This window comes from Nelusetta ayraudi, unplaced genomic scaffold (assembly GCF_046127955.1).
Source record: "Nelusetta ayraudi isolate G7.1 ecotype Tasmania unplaced genomic scaffold, CSIRO-AGI_Nayr_v1 ptg000011l, whole genome shotgun sequence".
In the NCBI taxonomy this organism is placed as follows: domain Eukaryota; kingdom Metazoa; phylum Chordata; class Actinopteri; order Tetraodontiformes; family Monacanthidae; genus Nelusetta; species Nelusetta ayraudi.
Window position 1 is genome coordinate 10,485,083 of NW_027466061.1, and position 21,708 is coordinate 10,506,790.

Genomic DNA, 21,708 nt, shown 5'->3' on the forward strand with positions numbered 1-21,708 from the left:
GCTGCTGGTTCTGTAGAAAGTAATCAGGAATCAGATGTTATCTCGCTCAATCACGTCCTCGCTGATGGGTGATGATACACTGTATATTAACAGCCATATTATAACAGAATATATTTTCAGTTGAAGGTGGGCAAAATGTATGCAGATAAAATTCTATTCATTTAGACTGATTAAAAATTTTACAGCACTGGCAATGTGGTTTTATTTCTCATTTGTGGCTAAATAATCCTGCATGCACCTATAGTGCAGTTTGAGTCAGTTTACCTTTGCAAAGAGATAGCATTAGATGGGCTGTTATGTGCAAGCGTTAACGTTTATTTGAGAGGAGAGAAACATTGGGGCAGTACTTCACTTTACTGCTCGATAATACCATACAGTTACAATGGATCAAACTGAACCAACAAAGTGCCAAAATAAATTGACTGTAAAACCCTAATGAGGGCTATCGGTCTTGTTTAAACCTTAGCCGACCTTTGATTCAGGCTTACTGTTAGTCGCTAATTGGCCAGTCATTGATTAAAAAGGGGAAGACAGCGCAGAGGAAACAGTCTGTCAAAACAACCCTGTGTTCATTCGTCCTGCTCGGGACTTCCCAACGTGGACTAACACAATGTGCTTTAAATATCCGGCAAAGTCATTAACTTGGTCACATTTCTATGTCCCCCCCCCCATATCGGGAGAGCGCTTTCACCTCGTTTGAACTCATCGACGTCGTCCGGTTAAGGGAGTGTAGCCATAGGCATAGGCGTCGGTACGTGTGGACTGTGTACACAGCGACCAAACTAAACGGGGGGGAAAGGAAAAGGGAAAAGGAGACGGGAAGGCGGGAGGCAGCGATGGATGCTTGCAGTGCAAAGTCGACCGACGGAGAGCACAGCCCACGAACTGCACGGAGCTTACGTGACGGGACTGAGTCAAAACACATCGAGGAAGGACGGAGGGAGAGGGAGAGGGAGAGAGAGAGAGAGGGAGAGGGAGAGAGAGAGAGAGAGAGAGAGAGAGAGAGAGAGAGAGAGAGAGAGAGAGAGAGAGAGTCGCGGAGAAATTCGTCGGACTTAACAATTAGAAGGGAGGAAAAAACTCTTTCGCTTTAGCTTCACAAAGTGTATGGTTTATAAAATACTCTGCAAAATGACTGAAAACTTGGCCACATCCGCCGTAGTGAAAACGAGCCTTACCGGTAGCGGAATGCCAGTCCCACGCGCCGCCGGCCGTTGACGGTTCCCGCGCAGTCTCGTGCCACTCTCCGGTAGCACGCGCTCCCTTGTCGTTCTTTGTTTTTGTGTGTGTACCTCAGGACCATCGGTCCCACTCTCGCTGCTCCTCCTCTCTCCCCTCCGCCCCCCGACGACCATCGATTGGCTTCGACCCCGGCGACGCAAATCCTTCCGTGTGCCAATGGCTGCCAGAGCGCACGCCCTCTCTGCCCCTCCGCGCGCGCGCGCGCACACACACACTCTCTCTCTCTCTCTCTCTCTCTCTCTCTCTCTCTCTCTCTCTCTCTCTCTCTCTCTCTCTCACACACACACACACACACACACACACACACTCACACTGTGGACGAAAAAACCCTCCTCCCAACTCATCCACCCCTCTCCTTTTAAATTGCAGTCATTCATATGACTGTAATTACCTTCTGGTCCACCACCATCTGTTTAAAATCAATGTTGCCTTCTTTTTTTTTCTTTTTTTTTTCTTTTTTTTTTTGCAGCTTAAGGTCCAAAACCTGCAAAAAATTAACTCAGGCAATGTACTTCTATCAGTGTGCGTCTCTGAACTGTCACAAGCTGCCTTGATGTGAACGCTTTCTCTTCTCGCTTTTTGAATATTGGCCTCTATAAAAAGGGGTACTGATACTTGTTATAGGCAACACAGAAAGAAAAAAAAGATAACCCCAAGAAAATAATAAATGTGGTTATGGCAAACTCATAATAAGGGTCGTGAAAGTCATGGTTCATGGTTTGGAGAGTGTGTTGTACTTCACATAATTTTTATTTCTTATTTCACTGTAACATTTAGTGTTGCACTGTTGCAGTGACACAAAGGTCAGTGAAAGAATTACTCTGACCACCAGTGGCGACACCTATTAATGTGGATGCAGTTGGTGACTGGATTTGAAACAACTGTAGATTTCGGCATTTGGCAACAAGGAGGTATGTTGTGCCGAACTGTTTAATGTTCTCTACACTGTGTAGTATTTGAGGGCACTCTTAGAATGATTCCAATGCCTTGGCTGTTGCCAGGCAACAGCTGTCCTGGAACACGGATGAATAGGTGTCCCTGAGCTCTTTTTCTTTTTCTTCATCTTTAGGTTTCTTTTTCGACAACACATACTCCGATGTGGTTGTTAACAATGTACCTCATTTATCAGACTCATCGCTCCAACAATGGATGTTGTGAGTTCGAGCAGAGAAGAAAAACCTTGGGTTCACATTGTTGTGATGTTCTGACTTCAGCTAGAGTGCAGTTGATTCTTTTTAACATGTGTATGGTTTTAGTGATATCAGCCATCGGAGGGTCTTTCTGGATCTGAATGTTTCAGCTTTTCTATGGAACTAGGATATTAACTTTTCCAGTAGGTATAATTATGATTTTATTTCAAAGCAAAGGCAATAAAATATTTAGAGTCAATCTATGTTTTCTAATGGCTCACTGGTCTATGAACGAAGTTAGAGAAGAAATGTACTGCTACAATCTGATGCTTTGTAAATATACTTATTACTTATTAAAGCACAAAATCTATTTTTTTAGTGACTTTGTCTTGACCTAGCTTAAAGCATATATTTGCGCTTATCTATTCCACTTAATTTCACTAGATCAAAACAGTTTGAGTTCTAATTCTTGAATACTTTTGTCTCAAGACAGAAGTGGCATACATTTACTGCAGATGTGATCTCCAGCATTTGTTTATGGGGGTAATCAAATCACAGAGCAACCTCTTTTGTTGTCACAGAAAACACACTCTGCTTTCAAAACAAATTAGCCACGCAACAGCTTCAGTGCATCGGTGATGCACGTGAATAGAGAGTAAAATTACGGCACTCGGGTTGCAATGCACCTGCGCCACTGATTTTAATCACGTCCCATTTTAATTCTAATCTTTTTTTTTTTTTTTTTTAGGTTTTTGCTCTTCATGCCACTTGCTTACATATACCATGGTTGTTCATTATCTCTGCACTGATAATTAAAGTTTAGAGTGAGTAATTAAAAAACAATGCCATGCTGCTTGATAAATGTCGCAAAATAACGTCAGTTTAGAAAAGTTTGCTTGCACAGATACACAAAACAGCTTCTTTGTTTCCAGTATGCAAGGCCAACTATAAAAGTTTTGCAACAATCGCTATTGGTGCTGTTGTAATCAGATATTTGACATCATGCATCATAGCATATTGTGCTATTATATTTTTGTAACATTACATTTATATGTTGGAATTATTACATTGAGTTGAATTTATAAATATATTGAATGTTGCTCTATGTAGTGCCTTTGGTGTATATTTGATGATCCTGATCAATGCCCTGGGGGTGTTGAAAACCTTGTGAGCAAAGACTGTGTAACTCATTCAGTCTCATAAACAGTGACCTGGGGGACCAGAGTGGTCAGTTGAAGGAAGTGCCTTTGTGACCCTCATAAAGTTTGCTACCCATCCAGTCACAGGGATGGGAACTTGTGACCTGAGCTTGTCTTGCAGCAAAATGGTTTCAACAGGTCACACTGGAAGGAAGGATGGACCATTTGGCTCATGGCCAAATAAGGACCTGCTTCCTCATTCATAAACAATGACAGTGACGCCCTGCAACCGAAGGGTGAAGAATGGACAGCCAATCAAAGGATGACACTTGAGAAGACATTCAGATCAGGAGTCAGATTGTTTGTCTTTGCATTTAAGGAGTCTTGGGAGAAAGTTGTCAGTCTGACTCTGGCGACGGCCAGGACTCAACTCCAGAGATCTCTCCATCAGATCTCTGTAACAAATGTCTTGTTCTTCTGTTTACTAAAACTTCAGATTTTCCTTGTCTTCTCTTCTTCATTAAACGAACACGCGGTTTGGTAGCAGGATATTAGGTAAAGGAACCAAACCAACAGTGCCAAAACTGTAAAAATAGTTTACAGGTGACCGCTTGTTTGTCATCATTCATCGGCACCCAGGGACGGAATTTACACCCGGAAAACTCAGTTCTCTGGTGCTTTATTGACAATCACATTTTTTCATTCACTCACATCACACTGCCAGCCGACGCAGTTTGGATCTGTTTATTTGACTGAGAACTGATCATGAAAACAAAAAGGCACTCAAAAGCTTATTAAAAACAACAACAACAAATGTGACCGCTCTTCGGCACTCATTATCAAAGAGCAGGAGCAAGAGCAGAAGAGAAAAGGCAAACCTTCTTTAATGAACAAGTCAGTCACGCATATTATATATTCTATTGTCAGACAGTTGAAGAAACAGGTAAAGTGTCTTTGTGGACTAATCATATGATCCGGTTACTCAAGATTTTTTTTTTAAATTGTCTTGCAGTTAGGTTATTTAAGAAATTCCACCCCTGCCCCCCCCACCCCCCACCAGCAAAACCTCAAAACCAGATCATAGTGATTGTTTTCTTTTTTGTCAGTGGCAGGCACTTGTGAATCAGTGGTGGATCATGGTTCAAAATACATGGCTTTAAGACACATGCTTGTGTCTCGATGTGTCTACTATAAAACATTTGTCATCTGCAAAAAAAAAACAAAAAACTAACTAAACAAACAAAACAGCAACAACAAATGGCATTACCTAAGCTTTCAGGAATTTTGTTAATGCACAGGATAGAAAAAAACTAGTTTAGTGGTAACTATGGTATCTTTCTTACAGTCTTAAATGATCTTTGGTGAGAATGTAAACAATCGCACCAGGACATGAAGACAGACTTTATTGCCCTGTAGCGCACAAGGAAAAAGAAAAAAAATCTACAAAAGAATATAGATATTTATTTAGGAAACATATAGCTAGTTTTCAATAAACAAAAGACCTGCCCTGTCTGTACAACTTAAATAGCCAGTGCTTCTAAAAGCATATTTAGTATATCCAAAACTCCCACTGAGAATGACAACAGACAATAAAATGGACTTTGCATTGTATAACCGACTTACTCTTTAGAATCCCTTTATGGCATTGATTAACTGAGGCATAGTGAGATAACAGGAAGCTGCAACAAGCGCAGAGATTTAAAGGTTAAAACAAATGCAAGACAAGCTGTAATAATCAAGCTCATGTGGATTGTGACAGGGCTGCAGCATCAGGTAGGCATTAGTGTCTTTGTGACGATAACCATAAGGCACATATAATGGGGTACATGGAGGTGAATCCAACCAGAATACCCACTTATATAATGATTGGCCTCAAAACATATCCACAAAATTTGCCGTTTTGTTTTTTTTGGCAGACAGTGCTGTACATCCCCTAAATAGAACAAGACTTGTTCTATTTTCCACTATCCACCAGCCCATCTGTCCATCTTTTATTCTTTCTGTACACTGTCTACAGGCCCCCTCTACCACTGTTCCCAGCTAAAATCGTCTCCTCCTCCAAACACGACAAAAAAGCCAAAGATGGTGAGAAAGATGACCGCGTTTCCTGCCATCACCAGGCCGCAGGCACCCCACTGAATCTGTGGGAGAAAAATATTGACACTGAATGCTTCTGCATAACATGATGCATTTTTGAATCAACTTTCGTAACACGGCGCGAGGCAACAGTGCAGTTTCCGCTGAAAGTTCACCTACAGATTCTCTGGACTACGGTGGAGAGAACTTACTGCGCTGTTACGAGCCAGCACGACGGGGAGCCCAAAAGCTGATACCACAATGCCAGTCGTTAAGAAGTAGGCCAGCTCTCTGCAAGCATTGCTGGACGAGTCGTCGTCACTGAGGCGTCTGGAGATGAAGGTGGGGATGGGGCTGAGCACGTAGAAGATCAGGACGAACATCGGCCAGTACACCCTGCAGAGACATCAGTCACAGAGCGATGCAGAAAGTTCAAAGGTAGTGCACATTGTCCAACATGTAAACGCACAGCTCTCCCACCTCTGAGAAACACGCAACGATTATGAATGGATATTTACACAGGTTTCAAAAGCACAGCAAACCTTCAAGACAAAGCCACTGACTTTGCTTTGCTGTCTGGCTACGCTGGCTATATTAAAAATACATGGCGTCTGCTGTGGCTGAGGAGAGCATGTCAGTGGTTCTACAGACAGCCTGGTAACGTCACTTAGCTGGCGTTATCCGAACTTGCATAATATATTGGGCGGCATAAACTGGCTGAAGTAGGGCAGTGTGGATGCAGCGTTGAGTTGCGTTCTGGAAGCTGCTCTAGAAACAAAAGTAGTGCTCGGAAAACTTACCCATACGTTTCCAGCGCACAACCCAGAAGAAGAAAAGTCAGACCAATGGCACCGCTGAACGACAGACCAACCAACGCTGGAGAAAGACAAAGAAAAAACAAAAACAAAAACGAAAAAATATAAAAGTCACAGTTGAAAAAACAAAAACAAAAAAACAACAGACGTGCCTTAGCTATTAAAACACGACTAATAAAAACAGACCTCAAATCAGAGTAAAGCAGAAGTACGTTAATCGTGCGTAAATATATAAACTGCTGGACGGAGGGCAGTTTATTAGGAATGGCCAGTGACCAAGAAAGTTGCAGGCTACATAATCTATTATTAAAGCTTACACAATCTCGAATAAATAACAAATACAATTAAAAACAAATCCTTCGCAGTGTTCCGGGTCATCTTAGCTTTCGAAGTAGTTTAGCTTTGAAACTGAAACAACGTCTAAAACTATTCTAAAGCCTAAAGATGTTGTTAAAGCCGCGACGGAGAAGAGTAACTTTTATGTGGAACGCCAAAAAAAAACAAACAAACAAAGTCATACCTTTTATCCCGGCCATTGTGGGAAGTCTGCTGAATTTATACACGATTTGTGTCTTGTTCAACTCTGTGTGTATTGTTTACGTGCTCAGGCAGGCTAGCTCCTTCCTCTGCTGCTCAACTTCCTGCTTCCTCGATTGGGGCTTTTCTTTGTAGTCACGTGACAGTCTTCAACGCGGCGGGAGCCATCGACTCCTCGCGATATTTCACAGGCACCGTATGACAAAATTTCCATTAGATTTATTTCAACGTTATTTCAAAAGCACTGTTTGCTTTCTGGTTTGTCCTCGGAAACAGGAGAAGTTCACAATATTTCTGTTCCACGTTTAAGGCAGCGTGTGCTTTAGCCAAAGCTCAACACATATAATCTGTCAATGTTGATGACAACATGAGAGCAAGTTATTTGAATCCTTGACATTTTAAAATATGTTCTTATATTGCACGTTTTGTTAAGTCTGAACTTTACAACCTACAAGCAGGTAAACGAAGCTGCAGTGTTCTTTACAAACACATTTTTCAGCAAGTGCTAACAGTGGTTCAGTTAACTTTTTTAATTGAAGAAAATGTTCATTTTACTTTTTTTTCCTGACAGTTTTCCTCTTGTCGTACAAATATCAGATTCCAAATTTGTGGAAATTGTAATGCAAATTGTTTGCTGCTTTCACACATCAACAATAATTTAATGAGCTGGCCAAACCAGCAAAGAGTACCTCAAGATTGCTGTGTTGATTTAATCTTCCATTTTTATTATTATTATTATTATTATTATTATTATTATTATTTTGCAAACCTACAACGACACAATGAATATAACTCTGTTTCTGTAATAACTACCTTTACAAGAAGGTGCTCTTTGTTCCTCCGGTCCAGCGTGTTATGGAACAAGCAGGGAGATACTTCAAAGAGCATGAATGATCACAGAGCTGGAGCAGATATTGTGAGCCAACTCATAATGCTGCTGTCCAGATGGAAACCATGCCAAAACACCTACTGTATAAATACAAGCAAAAGGTGAAATGTAATCAGACTCAAAACAGTTGTTCCAGCGTCCACAGAGGGAATGGGACGCACACGTGTGCTTGAGACTGTGCTCCAAACCTGACTCCAATTTCAGGTAGTTCTTCACTGATGATTTCAATTTCCCTGAATGATGGAGGGTGGATGACCTAAATAATAATTTGAGGCTTCGTTGCAGAAGTCTTTGCTTTGTAAATGAGCAGTGTACGCGTAAGAAAATGACGCTGAGGCGAGAAACTGATGCTGAAAAATGAACCTCTTAACAGCCGTCTCCACCTCCCATATCATAAAATTAGCCATTATAGACAAAGATACTGCATGTTTCTGACAATATGGTGTTATTAAGAGGCGTTGAACTGCTGCTTCTTTTAAAATAAAAGACAGGCGCATTTTACACATCAACAAAAACAAATGAAGGCTTTTTAATGCTGAAAAATGGGGAGAGCTGGATATATACATACTATATACAAACTATACTATACTATATACAAAACTATTGGTTTGCTTTGAAAACAAAATCAGTTTTGTACAAAAATATGCAACAAAAACTAAGCAAAAAGCGTGGTTTTAGCAATGATTAAGAAAAAAAAAAAAAAAAAAGATGGGAGGAATTATGTGATGAGCGACGGGCCACTTCGACCAGTCCGGTGATGAAGCTTGGAAATTTTCAAAGCGATGGTTGCCAGAGGCGCCAGCATCACCTGACATACATAAGATGACAGAGATATTTCAGTTTAGTTAGTTAGTAGTTTAGTTCAGTGAGTTTATTTTGTTTTTCAATATTGTACATGTGTCATACATTAAACAAAACAACAGATCTAATAATATGCATCGATGGAAAAGGTGTAGGCTGAATCCGTAGCTCATTTTGCCTGCCCTTCTTACATTAATAAGATAAGAGAAGAAGAGAAAACAAGATGAAATGTAAGTAAGATAAATAACCATAATAATAATAATTATAATTTGTAATAACAACAGTGACAACAACAACAATAACAATAATACTAATAATGATACTTATGTTCATAATTTTGTTTTGTATTTACTAATTATATTATTTCTAAATATTGCTTTGCACATATAAAGTGTTACTTAGTTTCATTTCCATTTTTAAATCATTCCACAGGTTTACACCTTTTACAGTTACACTTCTTTGTTTTACATTAGTCCTAGCCTTTTCTTTTTGGAACATGCAAACCCCTCTGAGATGGTACTGAATTATTCTGACCTGAAACAACTTCTGGATATTTTCAGGAAGAAGATTATTTTTTAATTTTAATTTAATCTGTGCAGTTTTGAAAATCTACCAAATCACTGAATTTGAGGGCCTGTGAATTTATGTATAATGAGTTTGTATGTTCATGATAATTTGCTCTGTTAATTATTCTTATCGCTCTCTTCTGTAATACAAAAATTTGGTTTGTGATTATTTTGTAAGTGTATCCCTAGACCTCCAAACAGTAGGTGATGTATGGAACTATGGAGGAGTGGTACATTAGATGTAATGAGTATTTATAGACCTGGCTGCAATACTGTCACACTTGATAACATGTACTTGATACCATATACTAGGAGACACTTTGGAGTATTTCACACAAAATCAATCAATTCCATTTTATTACGGGCAAAGAAATACATATTTTTACCTGCGTGTCTTCAGAGAGTCTCTCTTTTTCGTAGCTGTCTATGTAGATTTGAACCGTCGCCCCATTGATGCGCGTCCCGCTAAGTCTGTAGATGATTCGTGAACCGTCAGAGAAGATGATACGCAGGCCCTGAAATTAGAAGAGCAAAGCACATGCTGTGTGAAGTGACAACTTGATGATGTGATGTGGAAACTTCCTCCAAACGTGTACGGGGGTGGGGAAAAAGTGGGACTCCAGCTCAGTGTGTGTGGTGTCACCTGGTTCCTGGTGAGGCTGCTGTTGACTGGGTCTGTGTACTCAAAGCTGTCTGCCTTTTCTACTTGGTAGAGTTTGTCCTCCACAGCAAACCTCTGCTTCACAAAGGACTTGTCGGTGATGATGATCTCCAAATCCTCCATCATTTCACACGCCGTGTCTATGTCTATGCTTTCATAGTCGTATCTTGTGGGGAAAAAAACAGCCATAATGTCACAATCAGCGTTCTTGTTAAAGGCGCTGTCAATGGTCCAAAAAGGGTTTCCAGAAGGATATAATGTTGTGTTGTATAAATATAAACCTGAACCCCTGAAAATCAAATATTCAAAAAAAGAAGACGGATATAATGGTGCACATGGGCCACTAGATGTCACTTTTGTTCCGTATATTTTTGTCTTTAAACCTTGCCCCTGAGTGTAAGTCCATTTCCTGCGGCTTGTAGCATTATACTCTTGTGTAGCCCCGCTGGACCAAAACAAACACTGTGAAATACCTGGTGAAGTAGTTCCTTCCGTATTTCAGCCAGTGGTCCTTCAGAATATCCTGCACGCTCTGACGTCTTGTGGCCATGATGGACAGCCATGCCAGCACGGCCCAAAGTCCATCTGTCTCCCGAATATGGTCTCCACCTTGTAAGGACGGCAGCGGTAACTGTATTACTTAGTCATGCAGTGAGTATTAAAGATGAATGCAGTCAAAGTCTCTTATTGCTCCCCGCAATTCAATTGTCGTCTCTAACCCAGTTAGTTGCGGAAGAGAGGCAGTACCTGCGCCAAAGCTTTCCTCCCCGCACAAAGACAGCTTGCCTGCATCCATCAGGCTCCCGAAGAAGTTCCACCCAGGGGGCGTCTCGTATAACTCTATTTTTGTTGCCTTTGCTACTCTGCAGCGGATGAAATGGAAAATTGTCTCCAGAAAACTTTCGGAAGAATACAGTTATTGTTGAACTACAGAGATAAAGAAGTTGAACGGACAACCCTGATCCCCAATTCTTTAGTGTTTATAAACAGAGAGCTAATACAATCAATCACAAAGAACCTCGGCATTACACTCTCCCCCAGGCTTTATGGGCACACTTACACTTGTTCCCCAGGGAGCACTTTGGACAACTCTAGTCATCACAACTACTATCTAAACCTTGTTTGATGTTGTTGATCTTGTTCTGAAATCTCTTATTTTTGGCATTCATGCTCAAGCAAATATAACCCCCTTCCCCTCTTTACCTGTCTAAGGCTGCACTTGTGGGCATGCTGCGGGCGAAGCCTCTCACCCCAGTGTGCTGGAAATATGGGATGCAGAAGATGTTGTCGGCGATCACGGCCACAGAGTCAGACGGGCTGACGTAGAGGCCGTGTTTGCCAAGAACCATGTGACGGTCCTGGAAGGCAGACAAGCACACAGGCCGACGTCAAGGAAACAAAGTTGGCTCCATCAAAGCAAATTTTGCAGATGTTCGTTTGATCTTTGACACAAACCCCATCCCCACCAAACGCCGCTCCAAAGTCAAACTGTCCATCTCTCATGCTGTCAGCCAGATCTGCGGCGTAAGTGAGGTTAGGATCGGGCCGTTGACCCCCAAAGTCCTCCAATGGGACGCAGTTGACGGCAGAGTTGGCAGGACAGCCCAGCTCGCCACACAGTATTCTCCTCACATACGGGCCTGCCGCTGGGGAGCAACATGGGGGATGACAGAGAGCGATGAGAGAGGGCTGGAGTGAAGACACAGATGAAGTGCTGAGCTCCGATACAATAATGCACAAGGGGGAATGACTGGCATTTTAAATCTCTTCTGCCTTTACTGAGAGGAGATTAAAAATAGATGAAATATTTGTTTTGGCCGCTTGAGAGCCAAAAGAAAGATAAGATGTTTGTTTAGTTCCGCAGATGGATGGCTAATATAAAAATGTGACAGCTTTGCTCTGCCTTCAGCTGCAGCTCTTTCCAAAGGTAAACAGATCACGTTTGCCTCTTGAGACAGCTTAGGATGCTCCTGGCAGACATTCCCTCACCTCCATGCATGGCATCCAGTCTGACACTGATGTGGCTTTCACCGGACAGGAGCTCCTTCAGGGCGGCAAAGTCAAAGATGTTCCTCAACAGGTTGGCATAAGACTCCACAGAGTCCACAATTTCAACTACGTGCAGTCAGAAGGTAGAAACAAAATTAGGCCTTGACAATCATTTTTCATCATTCATCAATCATAACTGTTATCAATGTAAAGATTTAGAGCTTTGCTAGATGTACCAGAATATGTAGTTGTTCTACCTTAAACTAATACATTCAAGATCATTTTCACAATTCACTGACTTTAAACCGGGAGGATGACACCCTTGCACCACCTGCTGGTCTGGAAAATGGCTATTCCCATTTCTGACACACTTTGCATACCAGTATCCATCTTTAATTTGCCAGCTGGCTCACTAGCCTATGCAGGTTTTACACAGCAGAGATCCCACCTGGTCATCAGGTTTGAGTGCCTTTCCCTTACAAGTCAGCAAATCACTAATCAAACATATTTTAAATGGTTAAATGGAGTGCTTTAACTGGGTAAGCCTGGTGCAGCACTGAACCTGTGAAAGGTTTGAACTTGTTCTCCAAATCAAATGTTTGTCTTCCCAGGGTCATTAGATCCACTTGCAAACCAGGACAGATGGCAAACTCCTCAATGGTCCTGCTGATCTGATGAATCTTGTTTGCGACAGCTTCCGAGGCTGGACCTGCGCACATGAGATCAGTACATCATGGAAATTTAAATGATTTATGGAACAGAAAACCAGACTAAAAAGAATACATTAAGATTTTTTGTTAAGGTAAATCTAAGCACTTTCTGATTAACTTTGCACAACTTTTATGTTCCGTCAAGCATCCAAAGTTCTGCCCCAGCCCCTTCTGACGAGAAGCGCCCTTGTTTTGCCCACCTGACTAATCTTGTAACACTATTTTTCACTTGGCCCATACCCACACATGCCTCCTCTCCAGTTACCATACCTCCATTTGCTGTATTAAATTTGATGCCTAAGCCTCCGTTGGGCCCTCCGGGATCGTGACTGGCAGTGAGGATAATCCCACCAATGGCTTTGCATTTCCTGATCATGCAGGAGATGGCAGGTGTGGACATGATCCCATGCTGTCCAATGACTAGGCGACCCACCTGTGGAAATGTCACACAGGTGTGTTGGCTGCCATCTGAGCGACAGAGAGGTGCTGTCATCCCCGCAGCAACTGGTACCAGAGTTTCATTCCATTCACAAGGGATGTTTTTTCAACCATTTCAAACCTTTTCAAACAGCAAAAGTATTTTATTCCAAATAAAAACAAACAGGTTGTGGGAGCAAATTATAGAATATTCTCATCATTGAAAAATGATTGTCATTATACAATGCAGCTGCAAAACTGTCTCCTGGGTCCGTCATAACTAGTCCCTAATGGACATTCTCACACTAATCCTGTAATCATTCTCGTGCAGGAAGACTCAAATCTAATAAGCCCCCAGATCTGAACATTGCAATAAACTAATATTGGATTGGATTTATCGATTTAATAGCATTAAATTAAAAAGGATGAGCAGTAACAGGTACCCCATGTACATTCTGCAGTTAACAGCAATTAATCCAACATAACCCAACACTTGAAATTTAAAAAGAAAATGGTGCAGCTAGAAGAAACTCATAAATAATAGCATACCTGCACAGAAAAGCTCTAGTCCGACCGCAGTGCTTTGACACAGGTATTGCAAAATACAACATTTTATCAAAACGATAAGGAAAAAAAGAATCAGATTTTAAAGTAAAAATACATTCTAAAAAACATTTTAATTTGCGTATATATGATTCATGTTCCCTTTTTGTCGCAAAAGAAATGTGCTTGCAAGTTTTCTTGCAAACACATGCACGCAACGTGCACATTGCACAAACAAACAAAGACAGACAGAAAAGCACGGGTGCACTGACCCCGTTCGCAGCTGCCATCTGCACAATGACCCTAATAGCCGTTTGGTTGAAGAAGCGTCCATCTCCACCGACCATCACCGTGGAGCCCTGGCGGTCCCTCAGATCGATGGAGGAGAAGATACTCTGGATGAAGTTGTGCAGGTAGTGCTTCCTGGTTTGGAACACATTGACCATTCTCCTCAGGCCACCGCTGCCGTGCCTTTGGTCAGGATATGGGGCGGTGGCTACGGTCAGCACCTGCAGCGGACTGTCGTCCATTGTTGTAGACTGAGAGTCCAGCCCTGTTGCAACAGCATGGAGAGCCAGTGGAGCGTCTGTTTGGAGGGAAAGCCCCAGTCTGTTGACAGTGGCTAGAACGGGAGGGTGAAATCTTGACTCCTCCCATTATTTTGCAGCGTTATAGTGCCACTTCAGCGTCCCAAAATACCCTCCCTGACTACTGCTGGGAAGGGTGGGGGGGTGACAGATGCACCACCGGAGATCACTGTCACTGCCCGCACGCCCACTCACCGAGAGGCGAGCATGTTCGAGGCGTGCCACGGTAGAAGTTACTGCGATGTTATGAGAGTCACATGCCCTCCTGCAGCTGTGCCCCGAGTCATGATACGCACAGAGAAGGATGTCGTCTCTCATCGTGAAAGTTGCTCGGTGCTATTACGGGAAGGCGCTGTTTGTTCTTCCCCGAGGCCCGAACGTGTGAACGGAAAGCACGAGACGCAGTCAGAGGCGCATTAGAAGCACATAGTGAGCGTGCATGAGGTTTATTAAGTGTCTCCTTACTGAACAAATGGACTCGCCAAGTCTACCGACGCAACACGTGCAGCTCAGTAAAGTCTGAAGAAGGGACGGGAGGAGGCGCGTGTGCAATGAGAGAGTGGCAACACTGCCACCTAGAGTTTATTGAGGTGCTCCAAACAACACGACACAAACCACTGAGAATTTAAAATGTTTCTAGTTTGGCATTGGACCAATTTCTTCACCAATTTGCCTAGAAAAAGAAGCCACCTGCCATATAAGCAGCTGCTTTACAGCGAGAGTCAATGTGATCATGTAAAAACTGCTTGTCTTGTTTCCTTTTTATTATCATTACCACCGCCTCCCCAAAAAACTGTAAACCTTACAGATTTTTTTTTTTTTAATCAATCTTCATTCTCATTACATCCCAGAACACGTTTATACTTTACAAACATTTTTTTTTTTTTGCTAAAAAGTCTAACGTCTAAAGTCAAAAAGTATGTCTATCTACATGAAATACAACTTTGTGTTCCGTAGAGGGCGCTGTTGAACGCAGTAAATTTCAACGTGGATTGCCGGTCCAGGGTCACTAAAACACACCTGCCTCTGAGGAAGATGAAGAGGAGGAGGAGGTGCGTGGTGGGCGGACAGAGATCTGAGTCAGCTGCAGGGCGTGGAGAGACTTTGGCCCCGCCCTCCAGTGAACCCCCCTCCTGCGTTCCTGCCGTCCTTTTGCTCTCGCGTGGAAATACCTCCCGTTCAGGTTGGCGTCTCCGCAGGTGTCGAGCCACCAACCACCTGAAAAAAGACAACAGAGATGAAGCCAGAAAATGGAATTGGATTCGTGCAGCCCAGGCTTGGGGAACTCATCTGTGGCACCTGAGAGGCCTTGGCCGCAGGCGGAGCGGCCGTGTCCGCGGTTATCCCAGTCCTTAGTGGAGAACATCACCCCTCTGTGGTTGCTCATGGGGTCCGGCAAATCTCCAGACAGGTGCGTGGCTTGAATGGTGTAGTTCCTCTCCGGACCGCTTAGATTTAATCTGTATTCAATGGAGCGCCTGCCCTGCTTCAAGTCTTCCAGCTGGATGTGAAGGACAGAGTTGCCCTGAGCGACCAGAGAGTGGATCTTCCTGAGTCCCAGCCAGAACTCGCCTGTGAGACAGCGACGTGAGAGATCCAGAGCACTCAATGAACTGGAGTTGACTTTCACTGGTTAATGGTGCCCACGTGGTCTTACCTTGAAAATCTCCAAAGCCATTTTCATACTTTTCCCAGGTCTGATCGAAATTCACTGAGCCGTCCTTCCGTCGCTGGATGACTGTTTCTCCGTAGTCTGAATAAAAAAGGGCTTGATTTCAATCAACACTGCAGTCTGGATCAGAAAGAACACATACTCTATTTTTCAAAAGCCAAATGTTGATGTATTTATTTGACGGTGATAGTTTCAAATGGGGCAGCGGGAAGAAGTTTTAATCAGTTTAAAGGCTGACGTCAACAAGAACCTTTTGCGACGGAGCAAATACCTCTGCTCATGTCACAGAAGACCATGAAGGCCTCGCTTCCCGTCGGCCTGATGGCGTAGACACCGCTGACCCGGACACCACTGTCAAACAGTTCGGTGCAGTCCGACCACACATCTGGTCCCAAAGTCAAAGCAAACAGGTGTCAAGCTTTTAAAATAAATCAATTATCCCAAATGGAAAACAAAGAGGTGAGAATGTGGAGGGAGAAGCAAACCAAAGGGCCTACAGGAAAGTGCTCTGGTTCCTTGCAATATAATATACTCACACACGCGCACACACACACACACAAGCGCACGCACACACACACACACACACACACACTTAACACAAATGTCTGCTAAACTGCTCCACTGTATACAATTTTCATGGATCTACTGGTACAAAATAAGATAGATTCATACAACAAAACACAAAAATCAATATGTTTTCCTCATTAAAAGTCACAAATTTTTTTTTTTTAATCTGCCACTCTATTTCTTCAGTTGCATCATGTCAGAAGGCAAAACAAGCGAAAAATGTGGTTGTTTTTTTGTTTTTTTTGGTCTTGCAGTGCGTAACTATACCAGTAGGTGCTTTTAAACCTCACACTGGGCCTTTAACAGGCACAGTGTGTGGCAGACAAAACAGTGGAATCGTCTCGTTTGATGAAAACTTACTCGTCAACTCCTCAGTGCTGAGATAAGGAGTCAGCGTTGGCGCTTCTCTGCCCAGGTTTTCAGGAATCCTTTCGATGGTGTCCTGGGCCTGTGTGTTAGCTGACAGCTGTTGAGGAGAGACAAACACATTAGCATTCATCAAATTCTCCGCCTGACTTTGGAGACGTACGATGAGGTGGGGAAAAGAAACCTGTGTAATAAACTTTGAGTTCTTTCCGTGGCAAGAAGACATTTACCAACCTTTCAGTGATATTTCACTGTAAGAAAAGGTGAGGCAGAATATATTAAAACAATCACTGAAGCGCAGGGTAAGATTATTAAACGTCTGAGTGCTGCACTGAAACTCTGATGTGGTTTGTTTCTGCTTATGAGTGAAGCAGAAAGCTCATTGCAAGCACGATTCTTATAAGGAAATATGTATGGGAATATGTATGAGCTATTTGTGTGTGCAGCACTAACAACAAAACTAATAATGCTTGACTGAAACCCATTCACTCATATCAATCATGCAGTACAGTAGTGTAAACTTATATTTGATTTCAAATATTGAAGCAACTGTGGTTTTCTGAGGGTGTTGGAGATCATGTGACAGCAGGCAAGAGGCTTTCTGTTTGACCTGCTTTCTGACATTTGAAAAAGGCTTTTTAAAGAGTTAAATGGAGGAATTGTAAGAAACATATCTTTGTGATTCATATCTGTGAAACTCCTCCTCATTCACCAAATAAAGACATAATGAACAGAATGACAGATTCCAGACAGAGTTTCTCCTTCTCACTGCCTCACTGCTGCTGCTGCTGCTGGACTCTGTCCTGGAACGTTCTCTCGGCCTTGCACACTCACCTTTTCCTCTAGACTGTTGATTTTCTCCTGCTGGAGGTTGAGTTGGTCACTCTGCTCCGTCACAGCCCGCAGCAGCTCTGTGATGCTCCTCTCCTGGCTGTGAATCACCTCCTGATCAAAAGAGCAGCGTGCCGATGAGTGTAATACCATTGACATAAAAAAAGAACTGGGGATACAAGATATTTCATCTCAGTGACAGAAATTATTCAAAGGCCCTTGTGTTGAGAGCTTGAGTTGGTTTTATTAAAGGACAAGTAGGACTAAATATAAGGAACAGGGATCTCTATTCAAACTCACTATACTGTCAATATACCAGAAGGAAGGGATGTGAGATGAGAAATGCAAGTCTTTTAATACTTTTTTCTTTTATGTTTATGCTTTCTTTTTTCTGTGGAATTGAATTTCTTTCCGTAAACAGTGTGCTGTAATGTTTCTATTAAAAAAGCCTCTTTTGATGTCACAAAGGGCACGGACAGGGCCTGGGCTATAGTTAAAACACTGCCAGCCATCAGTCGGCTGCTCCTCTTGTTTTTTAAACCCTTCCAAACGTGGAAGGTAAAAAAACACATCAGTGTTATTAGGAAACTGCAAGCAGAGGGCGAAATACGCAGCTCTCAGGATGGAGGGGTTTTAGATCATTGATAGATACTTCAATATGCAGTTAGTAAGCGTATGTTCCGTGGCAGTGAAAAACACGTGACTCACCCTGAGGCCAATGATCTCGGCCGTGTGCTTGCTGGTGGTCAGGCCTTGCGACAGGCTGCTCAACTTCTCCTCCAGGCCCTGTAGCTTGTCTTGCAGGCTGCTCTTCTCCAGCAGGATGCTGTCCACCCGGGAGTTGATCTGCGCCGACAGGCCCTTGATCTCCTCGTTGTTGGCCTGCAGCGCCACCGTGGTCTTCTTCAGCTCCTCCTCCTCCTCCTTGATCTCGCTGGCTAGCAGCGACAGCTGGTAGAAGGAGCGGTCGAAAATGTTCAGCTTCTGAAAGATGTTGTTGATCTGCAACCTGGTGTTGTCCACAAACTCCCGCAGGCTCTGGCCCAGGTGGAGGAGGCCGTTGGCCAGGCTGCGCACGTCATCCAGGGCGGCGAAGCGGGACTGGGAGCCCCGGGGTCGAGAGGTCGCTGGCTCTGCCACCTCACCCAGCGCGGCGGGGAGACGGACGGCGAGGAGAAACAGCAGAATTGTTGGTGCAGTTTTCATGGTGCCGCTGGTGCCGCTGGTGCCGCTGGTGCCGCTGTGTGTCCTGATGTCAGAGGGAGCAGCCGGCAGCTCACTTCCCCTCCTCTGATTGGACAAAGACCCTTGAGCCATCGCAGATCTGGTCATTGATTAACCTGCTACCGGCGCGTAAGAGGAAGTCAGAATTCCTAATTAATTCTACAAGCGTTGTCAGTCAACAAATGCATGAAATGACAGAGAGGCAAAATCATTTTTAATGCATTTTGGGTTTTTCCGCCACTATTGCTGCCACGACTTTGAACCAAAGGTTAACACGGGTGACATACAACACTGACAAAAGAGGTTTCCCTCTGAGCTGGGTGATATTGTGTTGTTGTTTTTGTCTTGTTGTTCCCGTTGTTCGCCGCGAGGATCTGACGGGGTCACCGTCAATGTTGTGTGTCAGGTTTGTTTTTCACCGTGGACGTGACCCTGTTTACAAGTCGGATGAATTGAGAAATAACAAGTCAAACTTCACTCAGCAAGAGTTTTGTTTATTTTGAATCCTGTTAATTCAGTAGGAAAGGTGGAGGAGACACTGAATAAAGAAAATTAGCCGGCATAAAACTGCAACACTATGGGATCAATTCAAGCAAATCGCTTTGTTGTCATGTTGATCAGAGCAAAAAGCAGCAACAGTTGCGATGCCAGCTTCACAAGGCCTGGTTCTCTCTGTTAAACGTTAACGTCCCACGCAAGCAGAGGGTCACAGCGTGCGCACAGGAACCAGCCGTGGGCGACCCCGGACCTCAGAGGTCGCTGCTCCCTGCAGGCCGGCCAGCAGGGATCATGTTTGTGAAAGATCCAGCAGCGGGTCAAGAGAGGCCAAGGCTTGTGGCCATCAGGTTTGGCAAAAAGCCTCCATTCATAGATCATCATTACGGCCGCTGATACTGTTTCCACTGGCCCACTTCCTCTGACCGCCAGCCACCATTACATAACTGCCGGCAGTCATCTGAAGGTGTGTCAGCTCGGCTGCGTCGGTTGTGCAAAGGCAGAACTCGACACGCGCAAAGACTAAGAAGTGATGTTTTTTTAAAACCCGGCCAATTTAAGGTAGTATAACAGCATGAGGATATTATTAAAAGGATTGTTTTTTTGTTTTTTTTTTTTATAAAAAAAAAAAAAAAAAAGGTTAGGAATATTTGAAGATTATTAGATTTTATGCGAAACACTCTGCGGGCTCCAAAACCATCAGAGTTCCTCACAGCGGAGGAGGAGGAGTAGGAGGAAAAGGAGGAGCCTGGCTGCTGGCACTGTTTGACTTTTCCTCCAGATACGCTTTCCAACAGGAGGCGGCTTCCCTGAATAATGACAACAGTCAGCTGGCTGGAAAATTAATACCCCACAGCCGACAGACAGGACTTGTGCAATCACGTCTCTCATCAGCACAAAAAAATTAAACTCCTTCCTTTCAAAGAAAAACACTTCAGATCCGACGATTTAAAGGTTCAGACTTTCATTGCTTCTCTGATGTGTTAATCTGATTATGTGTTTTCCCCCTGCCTAAAAACTTTTGGAAGTGTTTTCTTATTATTTACTTTTTGGCCTGTTGGCCAACTTTCTCTGCAGCGTGGTCAGTCTGTCAGCAGCCTTTTGGTCCAATAAAGACTCCCCCTCTTCCTCGTCTCAAACCACAATCCCACTGGAGTCAGATGTCTGCTTCAGTCATGGAAAAGAACTGTTTCTTTCTTTTTATTTTTTTGCTAATTCTTGCTAATTCCTTTTCCATCCATAGTGGTGAGCAAGGCAGTGGTTTCTTTCTTTCTTTTTTTCTTTCCTTAAAACTGGGTGCTCTCCATCATGTCATACACTCCATTGGCGTTGCCCAGTCTATTTTCCCTTCAGGTCAGGCTGTAGACGGCTGCTACCAGCTGAAGACTGTGATTAACAGCTTGGAACATACTCTGTGGATATTTGGGGGCGGACTATTCTCTGGGCCAGGAATGACTCGGTTTCATGCAGTTGCAATCATGGTCTGAAAGGAGTAACATGAGAAGAGAAACAATGAATTGGAGGGCGTAAAGTAAAGAAATGAGGAGAAAACTGAATTGGAGATGTTGTCACTCTTTTGGTTGCTCCCCGTCCCCCCACCTGTCCACCACATCCCTGGACGTTTTCTCACTCCCTCTTCTCATTTTTGAAATACTTCCCTCGGTGGCCAAGGAGCCACTTGAGTCTTTTCAGCTTAAGAGGAGACAGCAGGTGAAACTCAAAAGGGCCACAGAGACAGGAAGTGTGACATCTACAAGGAAAGACAGGAGCCCAACAGTTGTTGATAGTTGATTGTTAATAAAAAACGACACCATAAAACTACTCTATTTACATTTAGATGGGTCCTGTTATGAAAAATGTATTGTTGCTTTACTGGCATGTCGGCTAACGCACCAGCAGTGGGGCGGGCGTCTCGGCCAGCTAGGCATTTTCCCGTAAATATGATAATAAAATTATTCTCCATAGTCTGTTCTTTTTACATCATATAATATCCACTTGGTTGCGTTGCTTCCATTGTCGTATACTACTGAAGAGTTTTTATCCAATCATATTTCAGCTAGCTTGGGTTCTATGAAATCTGCCTTGGACCATCATTATCGACATAACAGACTCCAGTCCGCTGTAAGGGAATGCAGTTAGTTGCGATAGCCAATCAGCTCTCGAGTGCGATGTCAAGGTCAGCTAGCTGTTTTCACGTGAACGTCCTGTGATTGCTTAAGAACCTGAGAACCTTACAGACTGAACTCAACCTGGAGATCCAGTTGCCACCACGGCAAACCCACGACAGCTGAAGGAGAAAATGAAGATTTAGTTGCTGAATCATCTACAATTTACTGGAACAGCAGTTGCGCCAACACGTTCAATCATTTAATAACTTAATAATTCAATAGTTTGTTTTGTTATCGTCTCGTTGGTCTCTCGCACGAATAGGCCACAATGCGCAGTTCATTG

General features: G+C 43.3%; 4 protein-coding genes across 8 annotated transcripts in view; all 4 read right to left on the bottom strand.

Moving 5' to 3' along the window:
- The window catches only part of LOC142884839 (3',5'-cyclic-AMP phosphodiesterase 4B-like), a 40,015-nt gene extending 38,627 nt beyond the window's left edge, over window positions 1-1,388 (bottom strand). For 2 of the 4 annotated variants that reach the window (XM_076020776.1, XM_076020775.1), the window contains exon 1: window positions 1,179-1,388. In XM_076020776.1, the coding sequence (XP_075876891.1) occupies window positions 1,179-1,303 (125 nt within the window). In that variant the 5' untranslated portion in view covers window positions 1,304-1,388. Of the gene's footprint in view, window positions 1-691; window positions 784-1,178 lie in introns of those variants that run through there. The other 2 variants (XM_076020778.1, XM_076020779.1) reach the window with 2 other exon arrangements.
- Window positions 1,389-4,241: 2,853 nt separating this feature from the next.
- leprot (leptin receptor overlapping transcript) lies at window positions 4,242-7,082 on the bottom strand. Its single transcript, XM_076020780.1, has 4 exons — window positions 6,923-7,082; window positions 6,388-6,463; window positions 5,800-5,983; window positions 4,242-5,652 (listed from the first exon to the last, which is right to left on the bottom strand). Exons 1-4 carry the CDS (start codon window positions 6,936-6,938, stop codon window positions 5,536-5,538), a joined length of 393 nt encoding a protein of 130 aa, XP_075876895.1. The 5' UTR covers window positions 6,939-7,082; the 3' UTR covers window positions 4,242-5,535.
- A 1,439-nt stretch (window positions 7,083-8,521) lies between these two features.
- Window positions 8,522-14,991, bottom strand: LOC142884841 (phosphoglucomutase-1-like). 2 transcript variants are annotated; one of them, XM_076020782.1, is made up of 11 exons: window positions 13,788-14,991; window positions 12,826-12,988; window positions 12,408-12,554; window positions 11,846-11,971; window positions 11,312-11,502; window positions 11,060-11,214; window positions 10,604-10,719; window positions 10,330-10,465; window positions 9,839-10,022; window positions 9,582-9,710; window positions 8,522-8,636 (listed from the first exon to the last, which is right to left on the bottom strand). In XM_076020782.1, exons 1-11 carry the CDS (start codon window positions 14,043-14,045, stop codon window positions 8,547-8,549), a joined length of 1,695 nt encoding a protein of 564 aa, XP_075876897.1. In that variant the 5' UTR covers window positions 14,046-14,991; the 3' UTR covers window positions 8,522-8,546. The 2 variants fall into 2 exon arrangements, with proteins under 2 accessions (XP_075876897.1, XP_075876896.1); XM_076020781.1 differs by having other exon boundaries at window positions 10,604-10,755.
- Window positions 14,992-15,005: 14 nt separating this feature from the next.
- LOC142884842 (angiopoietin-related protein 3-like) lies at window positions 15,006-18,870 on the bottom strand. The gene is made up of 7 exons (XM_076020783.1): window positions 18,247-18,870; window positions 17,542-17,652; window positions 16,702-16,807; window positions 16,046-16,159; window positions 15,760-15,855; window positions 15,402-15,674; window positions 15,006-15,320 (listed from the first exon to the last, which is right to left on the bottom strand). The coding sequence occupies exons 1-7, from the start codon at window positions 18,868-18,870 to the stop codon at window positions 15,112-15,114; spliced, it is 1,533 nt and encodes a 510-aa protein (XP_075876898.1). The 3' UTR covers window positions 15,006-15,111.
- Between the last annotated feature and the right edge of the window lie 2,838 nt (window positions 18,871-21,708).